Here is a 19817-nt window from a genome sequence, read left to right as displayed (position 1 = left end):
TCCCCCCAGAAATATCCAGGAACTTGTAAGAAGCATTTTACAAATCAGAAATTAACATAATTAATTCTGATACAAGTAATGATCAGCATCGTCTAATAACTACCAACCATGTTAAAATAAAATGATGCATTATAAATTCTGAATGTATGTACTTATTATCAAGGTCCCATGTCTGCCAAATATGTTGAGTGGTCCAAACATCATCTGCCGCCTGAAACTGAACTTTTGGTCAGATTTTAGGAATGAAAGCACTTAGCTGCATAGGAAAGCTATAGGATGCTCACTTACTCCCTATTTAGTGAATTACTTAACCTTCAGTGTGCTGTCTTACTGCAATGGTCTCAGAACAGTTAACATTTTGCGCTAAATTACTCAAATAAAAAATGGTAAATCGGATGAAACTAAAAACTCTAATCTTTTGACTCAAGCAGTTTTCAATGTAAACCTTAATTAGGTTTCTTACCAAATGTAGTTTTGTTGGTGTTTCTCCCAAAGACAAACACTGCTGTGTTCGATGTCATGTTGTTTTGTCACATGACTCAGTACGTCAAAAGTTTAACTCTTTACTGACACCCCAGAGTCTTAAGAGCTGAGATCAGTCAGTTTAAATGAATTTAAATGATGCATTGTGTATAGCGAAGCCAAAATAGGACGTCCACGCATGTGTACGTGGGGTCACATGAGGATATATGTACATATATAATGTATATACACTGGTCAGTGATATTGTGCTTATGAGAGTTGAATAGTAAAGGCAGTCAATAGAGGCACTCACTGTCGTTTACTCCATCCAAAGGGTAGAAGAAAGCCACCAATAGATTAATGAGAACAGCCAGGTTAAAAGACACATTACTCCAGAACGACATGTTCCGACTACACCAGTAGAGAACTGGCTGTGCTAAAAACAAGAAAGATAGTGAGATAGATGAATATAAGAAATAGATATCTGGGTAACTGACAAAATAACATGTGCATGATTTTTTTATAATGATTTTTCATCACAATGTTAGGATAACATTTTTTATCTAAGGTAACGTTTAACGAACTGAATGCTGTAATGGGTCACCATTACTTTTAATCTTTTCACAATTTTTCCAGTTCATTTAAATAGTCCTGCAGTGTGATAATAAGGTTGGATTTGTTAACATTAACATGAACTAACAATGAACAATACCATTACAGCATTTATTATTGGGCAATTTTTTAACTTTGTAAGTATACTAATCAATTTTTGATGCTTTAAGTTTTACATAATTTAACATTAGTTAATGTCGTCTGAACTAACATTAAAAATAACAAATAATATATTAATGACATTAACCAAGATTATAAATACCGCAAAAAGATTATTGGTCATTGTAATTCATGATACCTAATGCATACCTTAGTAATGTTATTGAATAGAACCTTATTGTAAAGTGTAACCACTTATTTAAAAAATTAAATACAAATATTCCATATGGTATATATCAAGTACAATAAGGTGATTAAAATTGCTTATAAGATTTTATTTTATCGATTTAGATGAAGTGCAGCATGTCACACAGTGGGATATTGTTGTCACAACTACCCATATAAATAAACATAGATTTTAATAAAGAACATATAAACAATGCTTTCTGCCTTACACACTAGAGAGGGAATGCGCTGACAAAAATCACACAGTCAGTGATATACCTCTTAGTATTTTCTGCCACCTCATCTCATTGATGAGGTCGTCTGCATGCAGGAAGAAGTCATTTATCTTACTGCCCTGTTCATCTCTCTCTGTGCCGTAATACACACGCAGTTTGGACTCGTTTGTCAGAAAAGAGCAGATGTTTGGTACAGGAAACACAATCTGCTCCATAGTGCGATCCTGACGGACTATCTGTATGCATGCACACACAGATGAAACGCACACAGTTGCTTTAAAAAGAATAAACAGTATACACGAATCAAGACAAATTCTGAAGTGTGTCTAATATTGTGTATTACTGATTGGAAACAGCAACTGTATAAATATTTTTAACGTTTGTAAGTGTTTGTGTATGTTACCTCTATCTGTGAGGTGTGTTTAGTGTAATACTCCAGGGCCTGGTCCTCTCCACCTGGTTTCAGTAGTATTTGCAACTCCTTATTGTGGCGGGATAGCTGAAATGTCAGAGGTTAAATCAAATCACACTAATGAACTGCACTGTGCTTAAATTAAAAGAGATGCTAAATGGCATTGGTTTACTGTTAGAAATGGCCACAGGATGATTAAATGTATTTAATGTTTACATGTGCATGGAGGTTTGTGTGTTTGGTGTGTAAATGTATGTACCTGATGTGCAAGTATATAGATGTTGTGTCCAACATTGCGAGGTGAGGCAGCATGGTCCTCTCCGTTCTCCTGTTCCTCATCCTCAAACTCTGTCTCCCCCTGCTGGTAGGCCATTTTCATCACCTCCACCTACAACGAGAACACACACACACAAGGCACTTGAAGTCATGCATGTTGCATCTGAAGAATGTTAATGATTGTAATTTATTGTCTGTCTTTGTAGACTTCATGAAGAAGGAAAATGTAACCACAAAATTAATTAAATGGCTAGTTAACTCAAAAAAAAATCTCACTTTTACTCACCCTCATGCCATCCCAGATGTGTATGACTTTCTTTCTTCAGCCGAACACAAACAAAGATTTTTACAAAAGTATCTTCAAGATTTAGAATAAAAAAAAAAAATGAATTCAATTTTGATCTATTTCTCACCCACACCTATAATATCACTTCTGGAGTATCACTGGAGTCTTACGGATTACTTATGTTTCTTTAAAGTGATTTTTTTTTGAGCTACAAAGTTCTGATCGTCATTCACTTGCATTGTATGGACCTACAGAGCTGAGATATTCTTGTAAATATCTTTTTGTTCAAATGAAGGAAGAAAGAAAGTCAGACACATCTGTAATGGCATGAGGTTGAGTATATGATGAGAGAATTTTAATTTTCGGGTGAACTATCACTTTAACATACCAGCTCTTTAGGTCTCATGTTGTAGAGGATTCTTTCTGCATTCTCACTGTCATGACGACTCTCCATGATGGCCAGCAGCAGCTTAGAAGCATTATTCTGAAAGTAGAGAACACATTTTTACAAACTGTTTAAAGTAATACCTACTACTTGCACACTTGTTGCCAGTTAGAAGAAAAAAGATAGAAAAATAACTTTTGTAATTAAGAAACGAGGTTAGCGCCGCTTTTAATGTAAAGTATGAACAATGTGAAATATGCTAACCAAGTGTTATATTAACCCAGGGTTAAAAATGATAATGTCAAGCTTGAAAAGGCCAATTGAAAACAAGAGATATTTCTTTCTTGGAATTTGAGTGCAAAGCCCTGTACAGTACCTTTAGCTCCAGAACTAGGTCCATTCTCTTCCTGCCTAGTGGATTAATATCATTCAAAATCAAAGCAATGATGATGTCAATGCCATTTGACTCATGAGTGGCAATGCAATTCTGCAAAAAAAGACATGCAAACACAGTTAGCATGGATTCAATATAGGAAATATGTATATTAATAAAAATGAGGCTATGTGTGCGAAAGAGAGAAAGAGAGAGGCAAGTATGATTGTGTTCATGTTTGTTTACATGCCTGGTTATCATGGCAGGGTCCTTGACAGTATTCAGTGAGGCTCTCTACAGTCTGATTAATTAAAGCCACATTATGCTGATTGATATAGAGGCCCAACAGCCCCAAACCTCCTGTTGTGCTGCCACAGATACAGTCCAGAAACTGCAGGGTCTCACACACCAGGTTATAGTTGTTCTTGTTGTTTTGACAGCGCAGAAAATTCTGTAGAACAGAAAAGGAAGTTAAGAAGCACACATGGTATGTCTAACCTGACCAAATTAATCCAAATATACAATTGCCTAGAGATCATTAAGTTACAGCTCATACCAGGACCGTAAACAAGGTCCTGTGACCCGAACTGACTGGCACTGTCAAAGTTTAAGACAGACCGAAAACAACAAATAAGAGATATATGTGACAGATGGACAGGTAGGCAATCATAAACACACCTGCAGGTCTCGATTGTGGTTCTCACATAGCAGCTGTAAGAAGCGCAGGATTGGTTGCATGATGAGAATGACAGGGCTCATTTCTCCCTGCTCTGTCCCTATATCTCCGCCCCCCTTGTCTCCGTCTGCAGTGCCGTACACTTCTTCAGGATCAGCATCTCGCCGATATGAACCAAAGGCTTTCTTGGTCACAGAAGATGCTTCTAACAGCTGCTCACGAGCATCATCTGTCACTATGATGCCTGAATCCTTTTCTAGAAATGAAAGGACACCATACATGTGTCACTTTTGTGTGTCAAATCAGTAAGTCTTTTAAAATTATTAAATAATTTGACCTGATGACATGGCAAGGTTAGTACAGGTTCTAATGATGAACAACTTGTGTAACCAGTCTTTGTTTTGGTCAATTGTGTAAGCAGACTGACCTCGCCACCGCTGTGGGCTATATTTGTCTGGAGCATTGTCATCAAACCGCTTGTTTCCCAAGTCACTGGTGTTGACGGAAACTGTGGCTTTGATCTCCAGCTGTGCTGCCTTCATTCTATCATAAAAAACTCTGAAAAACTTTTCAGAATTCTTGTCTTCTGTTAAACGTTTGAAGAAGGAATGCTGCAACAAGACAAAAATACAAATATAATCAAATATAATAAAGGTTTTGTGCTTTGAATTTTAGACAAAAACTAATTATTTCTAGAACATACCAGTGAACACAAACAAATGTGAACATATCATATGTTCACATTTGATGTGAACATACATATCAGATAACCTAATATCATAACACTCCAATTCTATGACATCATCACCCTTTATCAGAGTGACAGGCCTAACTGACCTGTATGATGGTGTTCCCGCCCTCCAGCAGTGCAATGGCCAATAGAATGCTCTCATGGAAGACACGGTCGCTGGTAGTATTCATGATGAGATCGATGACCAGGTCAGATGCCCCCTCACGGTCCAGATGACACTGTACCTCCATTAGGGACATCTCGGCTTTGCTCAAACCCCCTGAAGCCAAACAAACACATTCAAATTGTGACAAAAACAAAGGTGAAGTGTGCAATTTCTGCATCACTAGGAAGTGCAAAAATAATGATTTATTATATAGGTTTCAAGAACACTCCCCCAGTCTTCCATTGGTTCTATAATCAGATAGTCCTGCCACATTGTTGATACAGTTGACGTTAGAAGTTTACATATACCTTAGCAAAATACATTTAAACACAGTTTTTTACAATTCCTGACATTTAATCATAGAAAACATTCCCTTTCTTAAGTCAGTTAGGATCAGCACTTTATTTTAAGAATGTGAAATGTCAGAATAATAGTAGAGAGAATTATTTATTTCAGCTTTTCTTACTTTCATCACATTCCCAGTGAGTCAAAAGTTTGCATGCACTTAGTTAGTATTTGGTAGCATTACCTTTAAATGGTTTAACTTAGGTCAAACGTTTTGGGTAGCCTTCCACAAGCTTCTCACAATAAATTGCTAGAATTTTGGCCAATTCCTCCAGACAGAAATGTGTAACTGAGTCAGGTTTGTAGACCTCCTTGCTTGCACACGCTTTTTCAGTTCTGCCCACAAATTTTCTATCGGATTGATGTCAGGGCTTTGTGATGGCCACTCCAATACCTTGACTTTGTTGTCCTTAAGCCTTTTAGCCACAACTCTGGAGGTATGCTTGGGGTTATTGTCCATTTGGAAGACTCATTTGCGACCGAGCTTTAACTTCCTGGCTGATATCTTGAGATGTTGCTTTAATATATACACATACATTTCCTTCCTCATGATGCCATCTATTTTGTGAAGTGCACCAGTCCCTCCTGCAGCAAAGCACCCCCATAACATGATGCTGCCACCCCCGTGCTTCACGGTCGGGATGGTGTTCTTCAGCTTGCAAGCCTCACCCTTTTTCCTCCAAACATAACAATGGTCATAATTGCCAAACAGTTCAGTTTTTGTTTCATTAGACCAAAGGACGTTTCTCCAAAAAGTAAGATCTTTGTCCCCATGTGCACTTGCAAACAGTAGTCTTGCTTTTATACAGTGGTTTTTGAGCAGTGGCTTCTTCCTTGCTGAGCAGCCTTTCATGTTATGTCAATATAGGACTCGTTTTACTTTGGATATAGATACTTGTCTACCTGTTTCCTTCAGCATCTTCACAAGGTCCTTTGATGTTGTTCTGGGATTGATTTTCACTTTTCGCAGCAAACTACGTTCATCTCTAGGAGACAGAATGCATCTTCTTCCCGAGAGGTATGATGGCTATGTGGTCCCATGGTGTTTATACTTGCATACTATTATTTGTAAAGATAAACATGGTACCTTCAAGCTTTTGGAAATTGCTTTTAAGGATTAAACAAACTTGTTTAGGTCCATAATTGTTTTTCAGAGATCTTGGCTGATTTCTTTTGATTTTCTAATAATGTGAAGCAAAGAAGCACTGAGTTTGAAGGTAGGGCTTAAAATACATTCATAGGAACACCTCTAATTCAGTACAACTCCTATCAGAAGCTAATTGGCTAATTGTCTAAACGCTTGAAATTATTTTCTGGAATTTTCCAAGCTGTTAACATCTGATCCACTGGAATTGTGATATAGTCCATTCAAAATCTGTAAACCATTGTTGAAAAAATTACTTTACAAAGTAGATGTCCTAAATTACTTGCCAAAATGTCTAGGTTACTGTTCCCTTATGGAGGGAACGAGACATTGATTTGAGTGAAGTGAAACTAGGGGACTGTTACCACTGAACTTGAGAAAAGGCCAATGAGAATTTGGCAGACAGAATTTGCATGTCCCTCCCCCGGACATACGGGTATAAGGGGGGGTCATGCATCTGTTCAATTCAGGTTTCACACTGAGGAGCCGAGAATAAGGTTTGGATATTACAGTGGCTCGGCTCAGCGTTGTGGCCGGGAGGACACAACATCTTGTTCCCTCCATTAGGGAATGGAGGTTACAACAGTAACCTAGACGTTTTGGCAAGTCATTTAGGACATCTACTTTGTGCATGACACAAGATTTCAGACCACACGTGGCAATGGCGAGGTGGTAGATCCTACCTGCTGCAAGGGAGGAGTTGCTACAAACATAGCGACCTGGTGGCAGTGGGGACTGCCCAAGGGAGACGTGGGTCTGCCAGTAGGGGGACCGTACCGCAGATAATACACAGAGTGGGATTAATCCACAAATTAAGGCCCGCTGCTCTGAAAATGTCTGCTAGGGTGGTGCCGATGGCCAGTGCCCATGAGGATGCCACACTTCTTGTCGAGTGTGCTCGAACCCGCAAGGGGGCAGGCATGGCCTGGGTTTGAGAGGCCAAGGCAATGGCATCAACGACCCAGTTGGAAAGTTTCCTTACCGCTGTCACCAAAGCAGACAAAGAGTTGCTCAGAATATATAAAGCTCTGCGTACGGCCCACATAGGTACGCAGAGCACGCACCGGACACTGCAACAAAAAGGCTGGGTCTGCCTCCTCCTAGGGCAGCGCTTGCAGGTTCACTACCTGGTCCCTGAAGGGGGTCATAAGAACCTTGGGAACGTAGCCCAGTCAAGGTCTTAGTACGACATGGGTGTCTGCCGGACCGAACTCCAGGCAAGTGTCGCAGACAGAGAACGCTTGCAGGTCCCAAACCCTCTTGATGGAAGAGAGCGCGATCAGGAGGGTCGTCATCAAGGAGAGGGCTTTGAGCTCGACTGACTCTAGTGGCTCGAAGGGGGGTCTCTGAAGACCTGAAAGTACCATGGAGAGATCCCATGAGGGGAACAGGCATGGCCTGGGAGGGTTCAGCCTTCGGGCGCCTCTAAGGAATCTGATAATCAGATAGTGTTTCCCTAGGGATTACCGTCCACAGCGTCATGGTGAGTTGATATGGCAGCTACATAAACCTTCAAGGTGGAGGAGGACAGCCTCCCCTCCAGCATCTCCTGCAGAAATGAGAGCACTAAACCAACTGCGCATCTGTGTGGGTCTTCAGATCGGGAAGAACACCAATTTGCGAACAAGCGCACTTCAGTTGCCTGTTAGAGGGAGCTCTGGCTTGGTTGATCGTGTCTACAACAGCAGGTGGTAGTCCACTTAGATCTTCCGCATCCCGTCCAGGGGCCAGACATGGAGGTTCCAGAGATCTGGGCGCGGATGTCAGAGGGTGCCCCGTCCCTGAGAAAGAAGGTCCTTCCTCAGGGGAATTCGCCAGATAGGGGCTGTCAGGAGGAGCGTGAGATCCGAGAACCAAGTCCATGTGGGCCAATATGGGGCAACCAGAGTGACTTGTTCCGCATCCTCTCTGAACTTGCACAGCACCCGTGCAAGTAGGCTCACTGGGGAAAATACGTACTTGCGCAGCCCCCGGGGCCAGCTGTGTGCCAGCGCGTCTGTCCCGAGGGGAGCCTCCGCTAGGGAGTACCAGAGCGGGCAGTGGGAGGTCTCTTGGGAAGCGAACAGGTCTACCTGTGCTTTGCCAAACCGCTCCCAAATCATGACCGTCTGGGGGTGGAGCCTCCAGAGCATGCCCTGTCACGACAGCATGTATGCTGCCGCATTGAGGTTGCCAGGGATATGAGTGGTGTGCAATGACCTAAGTCGCTGCCGGCTCCAAAGGAGGAGATGGCGGGCGAGTTGCAACATGTGATGAGAGCGCATGCCACCGTGGTGATTTATATACACTGTCATGGCTGTGCTGTCTGAGCGAATCAAGAAGTGCTTGCCCCGAAGTAGCGGAAGAAACCTCTGCAGGGCAAGGATTACAGCCAACAACTCTAGGAAGTTGATGTGCCAACTAAGCCGAGGCCCTGCCCATTGCACACGGCACCCCAACCTCGTTTGGAGGCATCTGTGGTGACCAGAACGCATCGGGACACCTGCTGTAGGGGGACTCCAGTCCACAGAAAACAGAGGTCCGTCCAGGGGCTGAAAGTTTGGCGGCAGGCGGGGATGATAAACACATGGTATGTGCCACGGCACCATGCCCATCTTGGGACTCGAGTATGAAATCAGTGCTGAAGCAGTCCCATATGCATCAACCCCAGTGGCATGACAGCCGCGGGGAATGCCATATGCCCCAGGAGCCTCTGGAAATGTTTCAGAGGAACCGTTGTGCCTGGCTTTAACAAGGTGAGGCATTTCAGCACGATTGCACGTGCTCGTTGATGAGGCACGCTGTCATTGAGATGGAGTCTAACTCCATGCCTAGAAAAGAAATGCTCTGAACCGGGGTCAGCTTGCTCTTTTCCCAGTTGACCTAAAGCCCTAGACAGCTGAGATGCCTGAGCACCTGGTCCCTGTGGACACACAGTGACTCTCAAGAGTGGGCTAGGATGAGCCAGTCATCGAGGTAATTGAGTATGCTGATGCCCATGGGCTACCTCTGCAACCTTCGTAAAGGGGGACAGGGACATGCCGAAGGGGAGCACCTTGTTCTGGTACGCCTGGCCATCGAACGCAAACCGTAGGAAGGGTCGATGTCAAGGCAAGATAGAGATGTGGAAGTACGCGTCCTTCAGGTCTACTGCTGCGAAACAATCTTCGTGCTGAACGCAAGTTAGAATGTGTTTTGCGTGAGCATTTTGAACAGGAGTTTGTGGAATGACCGGTTGAAGACTTGCAAGTCCTAGATTGGTAGTAAGCCGCCACCTTTCTTGGGTACGATGAAGTACGGTCTGTAGAAACCCTTCTTCATCTCGGCGGAGGGACAGGATCTATCGCGTCTTTGATTAAGAGGGTTGCGATCTCCGCACGTAGGGTGTTGGCGTCTTCGCCGTGCACCGAGAGCATAAATCCCAATCCTGATAAGAGTAACATTTTCAAAGCATATAAAAGGAGTGTGTCATATTTCTATTATTTAAATTCATTGCATACTGTCCATTTACACTACAAACTCCTTATGAATGTGCTGTTTTTCTTTATATCGCTGGTGCTTGGGAAAATGGACTACTCAATAGGATGCAGACTCTGCAATGACTGGAGAAGCACCTTCGAATGAAATTGCACTTTACAAAGCCCATCAGTGCATTGCGCATGCAATTTTGCCAAACCCACTTGCACCTAGCTTGCACGAAAATACCAAAACTTCATGGTCATGCCCAGTGACTTTGCACTTATAGCATAGCGTTGCACTTAGCGCTAGTGCTCTTAAAATAGGGCCCTGTGTCTCTGTCAAAACATAATAAAAACCATCATAATACACATAAAACCAAATTTTGCACATATAATGTTTAAAGGATCTTTTATTGATTAATTAATAAGATTGCTCTGGCTCATATAAATCATGTTGACAGGACAAGTAAAGCAATTTAAGATGTCTGAATTTTGAAGTGGGAAAACACTCTCATTTTTGAATAGGCGACTGATTGACAACCATTAGAAAATAGCAGATTTCAAAGTATTGTTACATCTATTCATTTGGCAGATACTTTTATTTTAGCAACTTACAAAAGAGGAAAACATAAGCGATTCATCTTCAGGAGACAGTGGTACAAAAAGTGCCATATTACTAAGTTTCACTAGCATCAGAATAATACCATTCAAAACAGATTAAAGTGCTACAAGAATTTTTTTTTAGTGACTGGTTAAGTGCTCATGGAAAATATGTGTTTTTAGCCATTTTCTGAAGACAGAATGTGAGTAAAGTCATAACAGGACAAGGCATAAAGTTTGTTTATTTTGGGCTATCAATGGAGTTAAATAAATGTGCCTGTCAGCTGGAAAAAATGTGGGATAAAATGGGTTAAGTTTGAATAGGAGAAAGTATTTTAACATAGGAACAAATACACTCATAACCTTTAAGTTGTACTGTACACTTTACTGCTATTTACAGAAGAAGGAAAATTAGATAGTATGTAAATGGAACCCACCCGACTGGCTCTTGATTGGTCCAACATGTGTCAAGGTGGAGTTACTGAAGGTCAGACTCTCTCTCCGCCCACCACTCCTGAAGCCATAGTACCTATTGACAAGCAGCTGCCGCAGAGCCTCCCCCTATGATAATTGATGAGTGTTTCATTACAAATAAATCATAGGCAGATCATAGTTTCTTTTTTTTTTCACTTGTTGCCTTTGGTTTGCTCACTTGTAACTAAGGCACATTTCTTTGTAGATATCCATTGTTAGCAGTTTTCCATTGTAATTTTTTTGTTTTCTATTGTAATTCTGAAATAAACCTCCATGAAGTACACACACAGTATTATTGGTGTTTGGTTAGACAACAGGTTAGGTGATGTTAGTGATCAGGAATCAATTGTGACGTACCCTCTGTTCCTCCAGCTGTATGGGTGGCAGACTGACATCCACCACCTGAGTAAGTGAGCACATTAGACAACACAACACTAACAAACAGTTAGTATCATCATGCAGTACTCTCCAACTCTACCGTAGCAGCATGCTTGACTTTATAACATCAGTGTTCATAATTATCAAATCTATCTTGACAGTGACAGTTTTAGGGATGGGCACGAGTACTCGAGGACTTGGGTACTCAGATGTGGCAGCAATGATAGATCATGAAAACGATGATCGATAGTGATCACGCATGATGTGACTTTTCAATTAATTCGAAATCCAGAGACAATTATCTGACAACTAAACAAACATGTCTAATAGGGAGCTTATTTTTATTTATTTTGAGATTGATTACACTGTAACTTTGAGGGGTACATTGATTATCAGAGACTTCTCATGGCAAACAAACTGGCGAGACACACTCCCCTCCCATTGTTTGCCAGTTTATATAGCGTCCATTTGGTCGAACCACTTCCACTTTTCCTTGATGGTTCTGTAGTAACTTTTAAGTTTATTTACTTTTTCCTACACTGTTGGTAGGTCCAGTGGTAGCCATCCTCAGAGATTTTTTCGTTTTGCTCGTCACTAACGAATGGACCGTCTGCACCTCGTTTTTTGAACACGGTGTGGTTTTGCACACAGCCATTTATTTTTTACAATTCGAAAGTCGCGTGAACAAATGATACTGCTATCGCTGTTACTAACTATCGGGTTGATGTCACTTGTCGGAAATCCAGTGACGTTGGTAGTGACGATACTCCGTCACATTTAGTATTGGCTCGGCTCGCTTGGTCCTAAAAAAGAATCAGGTACCAGGTACTATTCACAGTGGAAAACCCTAAAAAAGTGAGCAGAGTCGAGTTGAACCGTGCAGTGGAAAAGCCCCGATACACACGCGTGTGGCAGTGTACCGAAGGCGAGTGTTTCAAACAGCTAGACAGAGTGAAGTTAAATGGAACACAATGCAACATCTTCAAAACTGAACTTCAACTTAACATGCATATTAAAACGCAATGGTTATGCGTTATAATACTGTTATTTGAAAATAGATGGTTCAGAAAGTCATTAAAAAACTTTGCGCACTTACTACGATTACTACGGTAACCTGAAGGAAGAACAGACAGACACGCGTTGTGCTCATTCTTTCAGATTTGGGCAGCGAAACTTCACATAATGACAAAATATGATGCATTATATTTTGATTATGCAATCTTTTGTACATTTTGTAACATACTATTTTATAACAGCCTATAATAATAAATAGACGATACACTGGAACAACAAGACACAATACAGCAGCCATAGACGTTTGTCAGATATTAGTGGCCTCACAATTCGTTTACAATTCAAAGGGTAACGATTCGATTATAAAAGGATTCTCGATGCATCACGATGCATCTTGTCCTTCAATATCTTTATTTTTTCCGTTTATTCAAAATTTGTTTTTACTCTCTATTTTTTCCCTTTCAGCTTTTTATTTAACAGCTGTTTTAAAAATCAGAACGAGAACATCACATTACATAAACTGACCTTTTACATTCAATATGAGCTGTGAACAAAACATGGAGCATCCACAAGATTAAATAAATGGTTCTATACTTTAAGAGTATCTCAGTTTTTCAGTTCCTTTCTTTAGAACCATATAAAAAATCTCTTTTAAGCACAAAAAAAATATTGGTTCTCCATCAAAACACACTGAATACTATTACGTCAACTGATAATATTATTATTTTTATTTTTGTTTAACCATTGTAAATCATTTAATAGTATTTAATTATTATTTAAAATTAATCAAAAATAAAAGAAAAAAATAATTAATTGAAAACATCACCAACATCTCCCGTACCGCTGCCTCGTCATTATTTTCTTCTGTATTTTCCCCCGTTGTGTGCAAATCAGTGCAATTATGGGTGCGAGCTCATCTTTCATGTTGTTTGTTGGCTTCTTATCATGAATAAACTCTCCCGTTGCTATGTGCATGGGTTTGTGAAAGAATTACCGGATCGTAGTTTCATTCGGGCACAAAGGGTACAGCTGGTCTGCAAAGAGTCGTGTTTGTGCACATGACTTTAGTGTATGCACTTAACTCGCATCTTTGTTTCCAGATCTGTCTTTGGCGGCACCACTGCTATGCCGTGATTTAAACTGAACTCAGAATCAATTCTGATTCTTTTGAGAATAGATCAGAATCATTTGAGTATGAATCGCGATGCATCGCTGAAACGATTTTTTCCAACAGCTCTATCAGACATGTTATTATATATACAATTATGAACATGTAATTGCCCCTTGAGTACTCGACGAGTAATTAGTCTGAGTATTCGAGTAGACAAAATGACCAAAATGCCCATCCCTATTTAGTATAGTGCAATTCTTAGTTAGTAATGCGATGTACACTGTTTATAAGTTAAATTAGGCTTAAACAGAACAAGATCATAGAAAGAAAGTACAGGCGCCAGTAGAGAGATTGAGTGCAAGTTAAGTTAAGAGTGTTAAGATCAGGTTAAAGCAGCAATTACATAATAAACTATGTTGAAAAAGATATTCTTAACAATATAATTACATGTACAGTGCACGCCCCAGCGAACACCATAAGTGGTCAAAATGTTTGGTGAATTTTTGCAAAAAGATATCCTTTTTGGTGGAATACTTTTTAGTCCAGTGAGCCACAAAACACTTCTTTTTTTTTTTTTTTTTTTTTACAATAACGTTTTGACCTATTGACGTATATTATGTAGAGCAATAATACAGTCACATTTGCAGCATAGCCTTCCTAAAGCAAAAAATACTGTGGCTAAATAAACGTGACCCAAGAAATGTACAACACAGCATAATAAGCTTTAAATACTGTAACACTACAACAGTAAATTGCACTAAACCACAACAAATCCACATCCATACAAGCATAAAAGTATATACACAGTATGCAATTGAAGCTCTTAATGAAGTAAGATCAAATAAGGAAGAGAAATGAACAAGGGAAAGATGAAAGATGTGATGAATGACAAAAAGAGGACGACCTCAGTGGCATCCATCTCATCATCAAATCCCATGAGCTGAAAAAGAGGAGTGAGGGACGGTTTAATGAAAGAGTGGACATACGTCAAATGAAGCCAGAGCCTATTAGTGAACTGATGGTTAACAGAAAGCCAGTGCATAACAAGGGTGAACAGACATTTGATCTTCATCATCTTAAACACAAGTAAACATGCTTTTTCAGGCATGCAAAAGGCCATAGTATGTGTATAGGACAATTATTAACTTCTGCCAACACTTGTGATAGTATGGAAAACATTTTAAGATGTTTTTATCTAAATACACTGTAGAAAGTGGTAACTTGCAATTGTTTTCTAAAAGAGCTATTATTTCCTGATCTAACCCTTGAAATTAGATTTGTTGTAACCTGAAGTGCTCAGGTTGATTCAGTGGTGTTAAATAATATTTTTGACTTGAATCAAACCAGTTAATTTAGATGTTACCACGTTAAGCATATTTTTAGTGTAGCATAGGTATATGCAGTTCTAATAGTCCTTTTTGGCTGTTCTTATTATGTGGTAAATACCTTCTCCCCATATCCTCTGTCTTTGGTCATCATCTCTCTGAGTGTCTGTAGGACTTTGATACAAAGCCTCTCCTCATTTTCTTCCAGAAGTTGCTTGGTATGTTTTATTAACCTGTACAGAAAGAGTGAACCAATATAATTAACACATTTGACGCACATTAGCAATGACTATGAAAGATCATATTAAAGGAATAGTTCACCCAAAAATGAAATTCCTCTCATCCTTTACTCACCCTCAAGCCATCACAGATCTGTATGACTTTCTTCTGCAGAACGCAAATTAAGATTCAGCTCTGTAGGTCCATGCAATGCAAGTGAATGGGTGTCAAAATGCAGACGCTCCAAAAATCACAGTCATAAAACGAATCCCTATGACTCCAGTGTTTTATTCCATATCATAAGGAGTGATATGACAGATATGGGTGAGAAACATATTTAAGATCAATATTTAAGTCATTTTTTGCTAGCAATACTTCTCACTGCCCAGTAGGGTGCGATATGCAGGAAGAATGTGAATCACTTGTGAAAGTTAAAGTGGAGATTGACTGAGCAGGGAGGACTATTTATAGTAAAAGGACATATATATTGATCTGTTTCTCACACACACCTATCATATCACTTCTGAAGACATTGATTTAACCACAGGAGTCTTAGGAATTACATTTATGCTGACTTATGTGGTTTTTGGAGCCTCAAAATGGCCACCATTCACTTGCATTGAAAGAATCAAAAGAATTGAGAAATTCTTCTAATATCTCAATTTGAGTTCAGCAGATGAGAGAAAGTCATACACATCTAGTGAGATAAATGTGAGTAAATGATGAGAGAATTTTTAATTTAGGTGAACTATTTCTTTATAGTAATGTTCCATGTTAAATACAAGTTAAGTTCTAGTGACACGATCTGTGACATGCTGTCATCAACTACACTACATAGTTATGACATGTCACACTGTTTGTAAAAACAAGGGGAAAACTCATGTACAGTACAGTAACTGTACAATGGAAGCCTATGGGGCAAGAGTACTAGAGAGCAGAGTCCTGCACGGTTCGGGTACCCGACGGGTGACCCGCAAATTTTGGTCAAACGGGTGAAAAATATCCAACTGTGTCGGATACGGATGCGGGTCGGACACGGGGAAACGCGGGTCTAAACACGGGTTCAAAACAGTCACGTGCAAATGTAAAAATAAATGCATATTTATCAAAAGATTCACAAATCATCATGATTCACAAATCGCCAAAAGATGACCATTTTGACATTTTGTCATGGTGGCAAGACCATGCTCACCTTTTCCCTAATATTGCCCAGATTGCGAGGTCTATCCTCGCCATGCATCCAGCGCTGCAAGTGAGCGAGACTTCTCTTGTGCTGGATACGTTATCCAAGAGCGGAGGAGTCAGCTGAAACTGTCAACAGTGGACGATGTGCTTTTTTTACACCGCAATTTAAAACACCACAAATAGGATCTAATCACCTCGCACTGGATTCATAAACGGGACAGTTTCACGGCTCGGCCCTAATTGTAAGGCTGTTTATACCTAGTTGCCGGTGTATGTAGCGTTTAGGATTCGCATACAACTGGACTTTTCTTTCATTTAAAATTATCACATAGCCTACACTGTTTGTTATTGTCTAATTTAAAACTGTTAAGTAGGCCGAAATTGCATTGTTTTGTGGTAACGTTAGCCATGTTCTGTATAGGCTATCGGCTTTTTGACAGCTTCGGCTGTTGTCCTTGTCTTAAGGCAATCCGCCAAAGGCAATAAAAATTTTAAAAAAGTGTGTCTATAATGTGATTGGCTAAACTGATTTTATTTCGGGTGCGGGTCGGGTCTCGGTTCAATTTTAAGCGGATCGTGTCGGGTTGCGGATTTTAATTAGCGCTGCTGTCGGAAAACGGGTTGGATGCGGTTTTAAGCACTGCAGGTACGGGCGGGTGCGGATTTACAAAATCGGACTCGTGCAGCTCTCTGCTAGAGAGTAGTTTAACAGCAGAAATGGGAAGCTTGTATTTTGTTCAAGCATTTAGCTGAATTCTTGAGGAAAATTTTTGATATTCAAGCTCTGAAAATCATACTGTTGAGTTGGGACTAGATTTCTAGGTGGATGAACTTATTGTGCTTATGCATTACCTACATAATTCCTGTGGAGTTCGCTCCATATGAAAAGTGCTTTAGGGGGACAGTGTTTTTCAAGGTAATCTAATATAGAAGTAATGTAGTAATATAACATTTTAATAACAATATTGAGGGATTATTTTTCAGATGGGAATTCATCATACTTGCAGATGAATCCTCCACTCTCACACTTGCGGTGAGCTTCAGTGTGTTCTGGGAACAGCAGTTCTGGCCGATGCAGAACATCTACCAATACAGACAGCTCAGCCTGAACCAAAGGTCTCAACCGCTCCTCCAAAGCAGACACTATATCCTACAGACACACATGCACACAAATGCAAGCATTCACACATAAACATACTGTATCACGCAATTTAACAAAGTTAGGCACTGAACTCAGCTGCCTTTAAATAGAATTATTGGAGAGACATGTGTTATTCTCAGCAAGACAAAGTGACACATAAAAACAATCATTCACCTGGAGTCTTTCAATGATGTTGCGGTAATCTCTGGAGGTGTTCAGAACGGAATCTCTGAGTGTAGCGTTGCGGATGGACAGTCTCCAGCTGAGGGCTGTTTTCTGAACAATGCTGTTGGACTTCATGAATAGATTGTTCACTTGACAGTCCAGATCCACTGGAATAGCTATGGCTCTACCTTTAGCTGTCCAACACAAAGCAGATGAACATAATTCATGGTTATACACCTAGGCAGTATGCAGACCGAACAAACAAGAAAAAGCAACAACAAAAACAAACAACATTGATTTCTGGTTACATTTAAAAGTGTTCCAATAACTTTTTAAAATGAAATAAATCTCTGAATCATGATCACAGTGAAGACTGTAAATGTAAACTGATGGAAATACAGTTCTTACCCACATCACTCAGCACTTTAATGCACGCCTCAACATTTCCCTTCTGACTTGGGAGCATCCAATTGCAGTGATACACACGGAAAACTCCCTGCAGCAGCTGCACAAACACTGGCTGTCGGGTCTGAGAAACAGAGAGAGAGAGTAAGAGAGATGTCCAGATAATGTGGAGAAGTACTGGATTACTGGTTAGTGCTCTGTGTTACCTGCAGGCTAGTGCTTTGGTCTGAGAATGGTGAGCTGAAAAAGGTGGTGACGATGCTCATGATGGTCTCTGTGACATAGTGCTCCAGAACTGTGTCAGCATGCTTACGGTCACTTGTGTTATTGCATACCTGCAAGGGGGGGGGTTGTCATTAATATCCTTAAGCCATTGTGTGAGTACCAAGACCATATTGTGCATACTGTATGTGTTTGAGTCTTACTCTGCAGATGTCCACCAGGAAATCGTCAAACAGTTTCCACATGTGATTACTTGTGTAAATCTCCTTCATCTCAACTTCTGTGTCTACATAGCAGTGATTCAGGAAGTTCACATAGGCCATCTTCACCTGGATTAATACACACCAACATATCAAGTAATATCTTCACAGATCGTACAATAATGTGATGATTTAAAATCAAACAAATCAGCTTAATTTTTAACAACACATGCACAAATCTTTCTATACATACATGAAGCCAAACACTTCTGCCCTTGACTCCCACCTCACAAACACACCTCAGGGATGCAGTCCTCATGCGTGACCACGCGTACAATATCATCAAGGGGGAGCAGTGAGTTACACTTTATCTCAGTGTAGACATTCTTCCCTTCAGTGCACACAGCCAGCAACTCCACCAAGTGGACATGATACCTGAAATAATCAGATTTCAAACACACAAACACACCATGATTGCAAATACTGAACATGATATGTACATCATATTATAAACATAGCTGTATATACATATATGGAGAGACAATATAGTACTATTACATAGTATTTGCTTTTGTTTTGTTTACTTTGTTTATTTTCAAGATTTTAGCCTTTTACTATTATTATCGGAAAAAATTACAACCAGATTCAAACTCAGGTTGCCTTTGCAAAACTACCAATGCACATGCTCCAAGTGCTGGAGCAAGTACAGAACACACAAAATCAAACATGCCCAAAAGCACCTGAGTGCACTGTTCTCATCTTGCCGTTCCCTCTCAAGACGCATCATTTGGACCAATGATTGAAAAGACGCTCTGTCATTATAGAACACCAGCACATCCTCACCTGCTGTCACCAGCTACACAAACACACACACACACACACACACACAAACCAACATACACTCATTTAGCTAAGAACATGATTGCCTAGTCAAACTCAACAAATAGCAGATTTGTTGCTAATAGCAGGCCAGAGTAAATGAGTGGTACACTTTTTGCAATAAGTTTTTGCACAGACCTCAGCCATGACAATGTCTTGGCATTTCTTGATAAACTTGTTCTCAGCCTTGACGATCGTCTGCAGGAATTTTAGGTAGTGCACACTGCGGCCATGCGTCTCGATGCAGTGCACAAAGTGCTGCACAACCCGTTCGTTAATCTCACTGCACAACTGGAAATTATTCATAAAGATATGCTCCATGGTCACTGCCTCCAGAATCTACACACAGAGAAAGAAAGAGAAGGAAAGATGAGCAGTGGACGTTGGAACACCTGGAATTCAACAAGTGGAACTATGCACTTTTGGCGTTTTCAAATGTCTTACCCCAGGGTTTAGGAACAGGTTAATGTGTTTGTGTAGAAGTGCCTGGTTCTGTTGGTTTCCAGCACAGAAGTTCTGCAGGAATTGATGGGCTAAAGTCATTATCTCCTGCATCTGAACATCCTCCCCCTACAACATAGAAAAAATACATTTCTGTTAATCACATGTCTGTGAAACTTGTTCTGTTTATGTTT

At 40.3% G+C, this 19817-nt stretch overlaps 1 protein-coding gene across 1 annotated transcript in view; it reads right to left on the bottom strand.

Annotated features, from left to right (window-relative positions):
* LOC127653657 (inositol 1,4,5-trisphosphate receptor type 1-like) overlaps positions 1 to 19817 on the bottom strand; it is a 64521-nt gene that overhangs the window by 21389 nt on the left and 23315 nt on the right. The window contains exons 28-50 of the mRNA XM_052140427.1: positions 19627 to 19752; positions 19321 to 19521; positions 19044 to 19159; positions 18603 to 18738; positions 18307 to 18432; positions 18088 to 18216; positions 17885 to 18005; positions 17486 to 17670; positions 17172 to 17320; positions 14888 to 14999; positions 14346 to 14381; positions 11296 to 11340; positions 10902 to 11025; positions 4880 to 5052; positions 4470 to 4653; positions 4045 to 4298; positions 3617 to 3817; positions 3370 to 3480; positions 2997 to 3092; positions 2306 to 2434; positions 2038 to 2133; positions 1678 to 1870; positions 776 to 898 (exon numbers count right to left, since the gene is read on the bottom strand). Coding sequence (XP_051996387.1) covers positions 776 to 898; positions 1678 to 1870; positions 2038 to 2133; positions 2306 to 2434; positions 2997 to 3092; positions 3370 to 3480; positions 3617 to 3817; positions 4045 to 4298; positions 4470 to 4653; positions 4880 to 5052; positions 10902 to 11025; positions 11296 to 11340; positions 14346 to 14381; positions 14888 to 14999; positions 17172 to 17320; positions 17486 to 17670; positions 17885 to 18005; positions 18088 to 18216; positions 18307 to 18432; positions 18603 to 18738; positions 19044 to 19159; positions 19321 to 19521; positions 19627 to 19752 — 3166 coding nt within the window. The remainder of the gene's footprint in view (positions 1 to 775; positions 899 to 1677; positions 1871 to 2037; positions 2134 to 2305; positions 2435 to 2996; positions 3093 to 3369; positions 3481 to 3616; positions 3818 to 4044; positions 4299 to 4469; positions 4654 to 4879; positions 5053 to 10901; positions 11026 to 11295; positions 11341 to 14345; positions 14382 to 14887; positions 15000 to 17171; positions 17321 to 17485; positions 17671 to 17884; positions 18006 to 18087; positions 18217 to 18306; positions 18433 to 18602; positions 18739 to 19043; positions 19160 to 19320; positions 19522 to 19626; positions 19753 to 19817) is intronic.

The sequence above is a fragment of the Xyrauchen texanus genome, chromosome 13, assembly GCF_025860055.1.
Source record: "Xyrauchen texanus isolate HMW12.3.18 chromosome 13, RBS_HiC_50CHRs, whole genome shotgun sequence".
Lineage (NCBI taxonomy): Eukaryota > Metazoa > Chordata > Actinopteri > Cypriniformes > Catostomidae > Xyrauchen > Xyrauchen texanus.
Note: the sequence above shows the minus strand (reverse complement) of the source record. Positions and strands in the feature narration are given on the sequence as shown.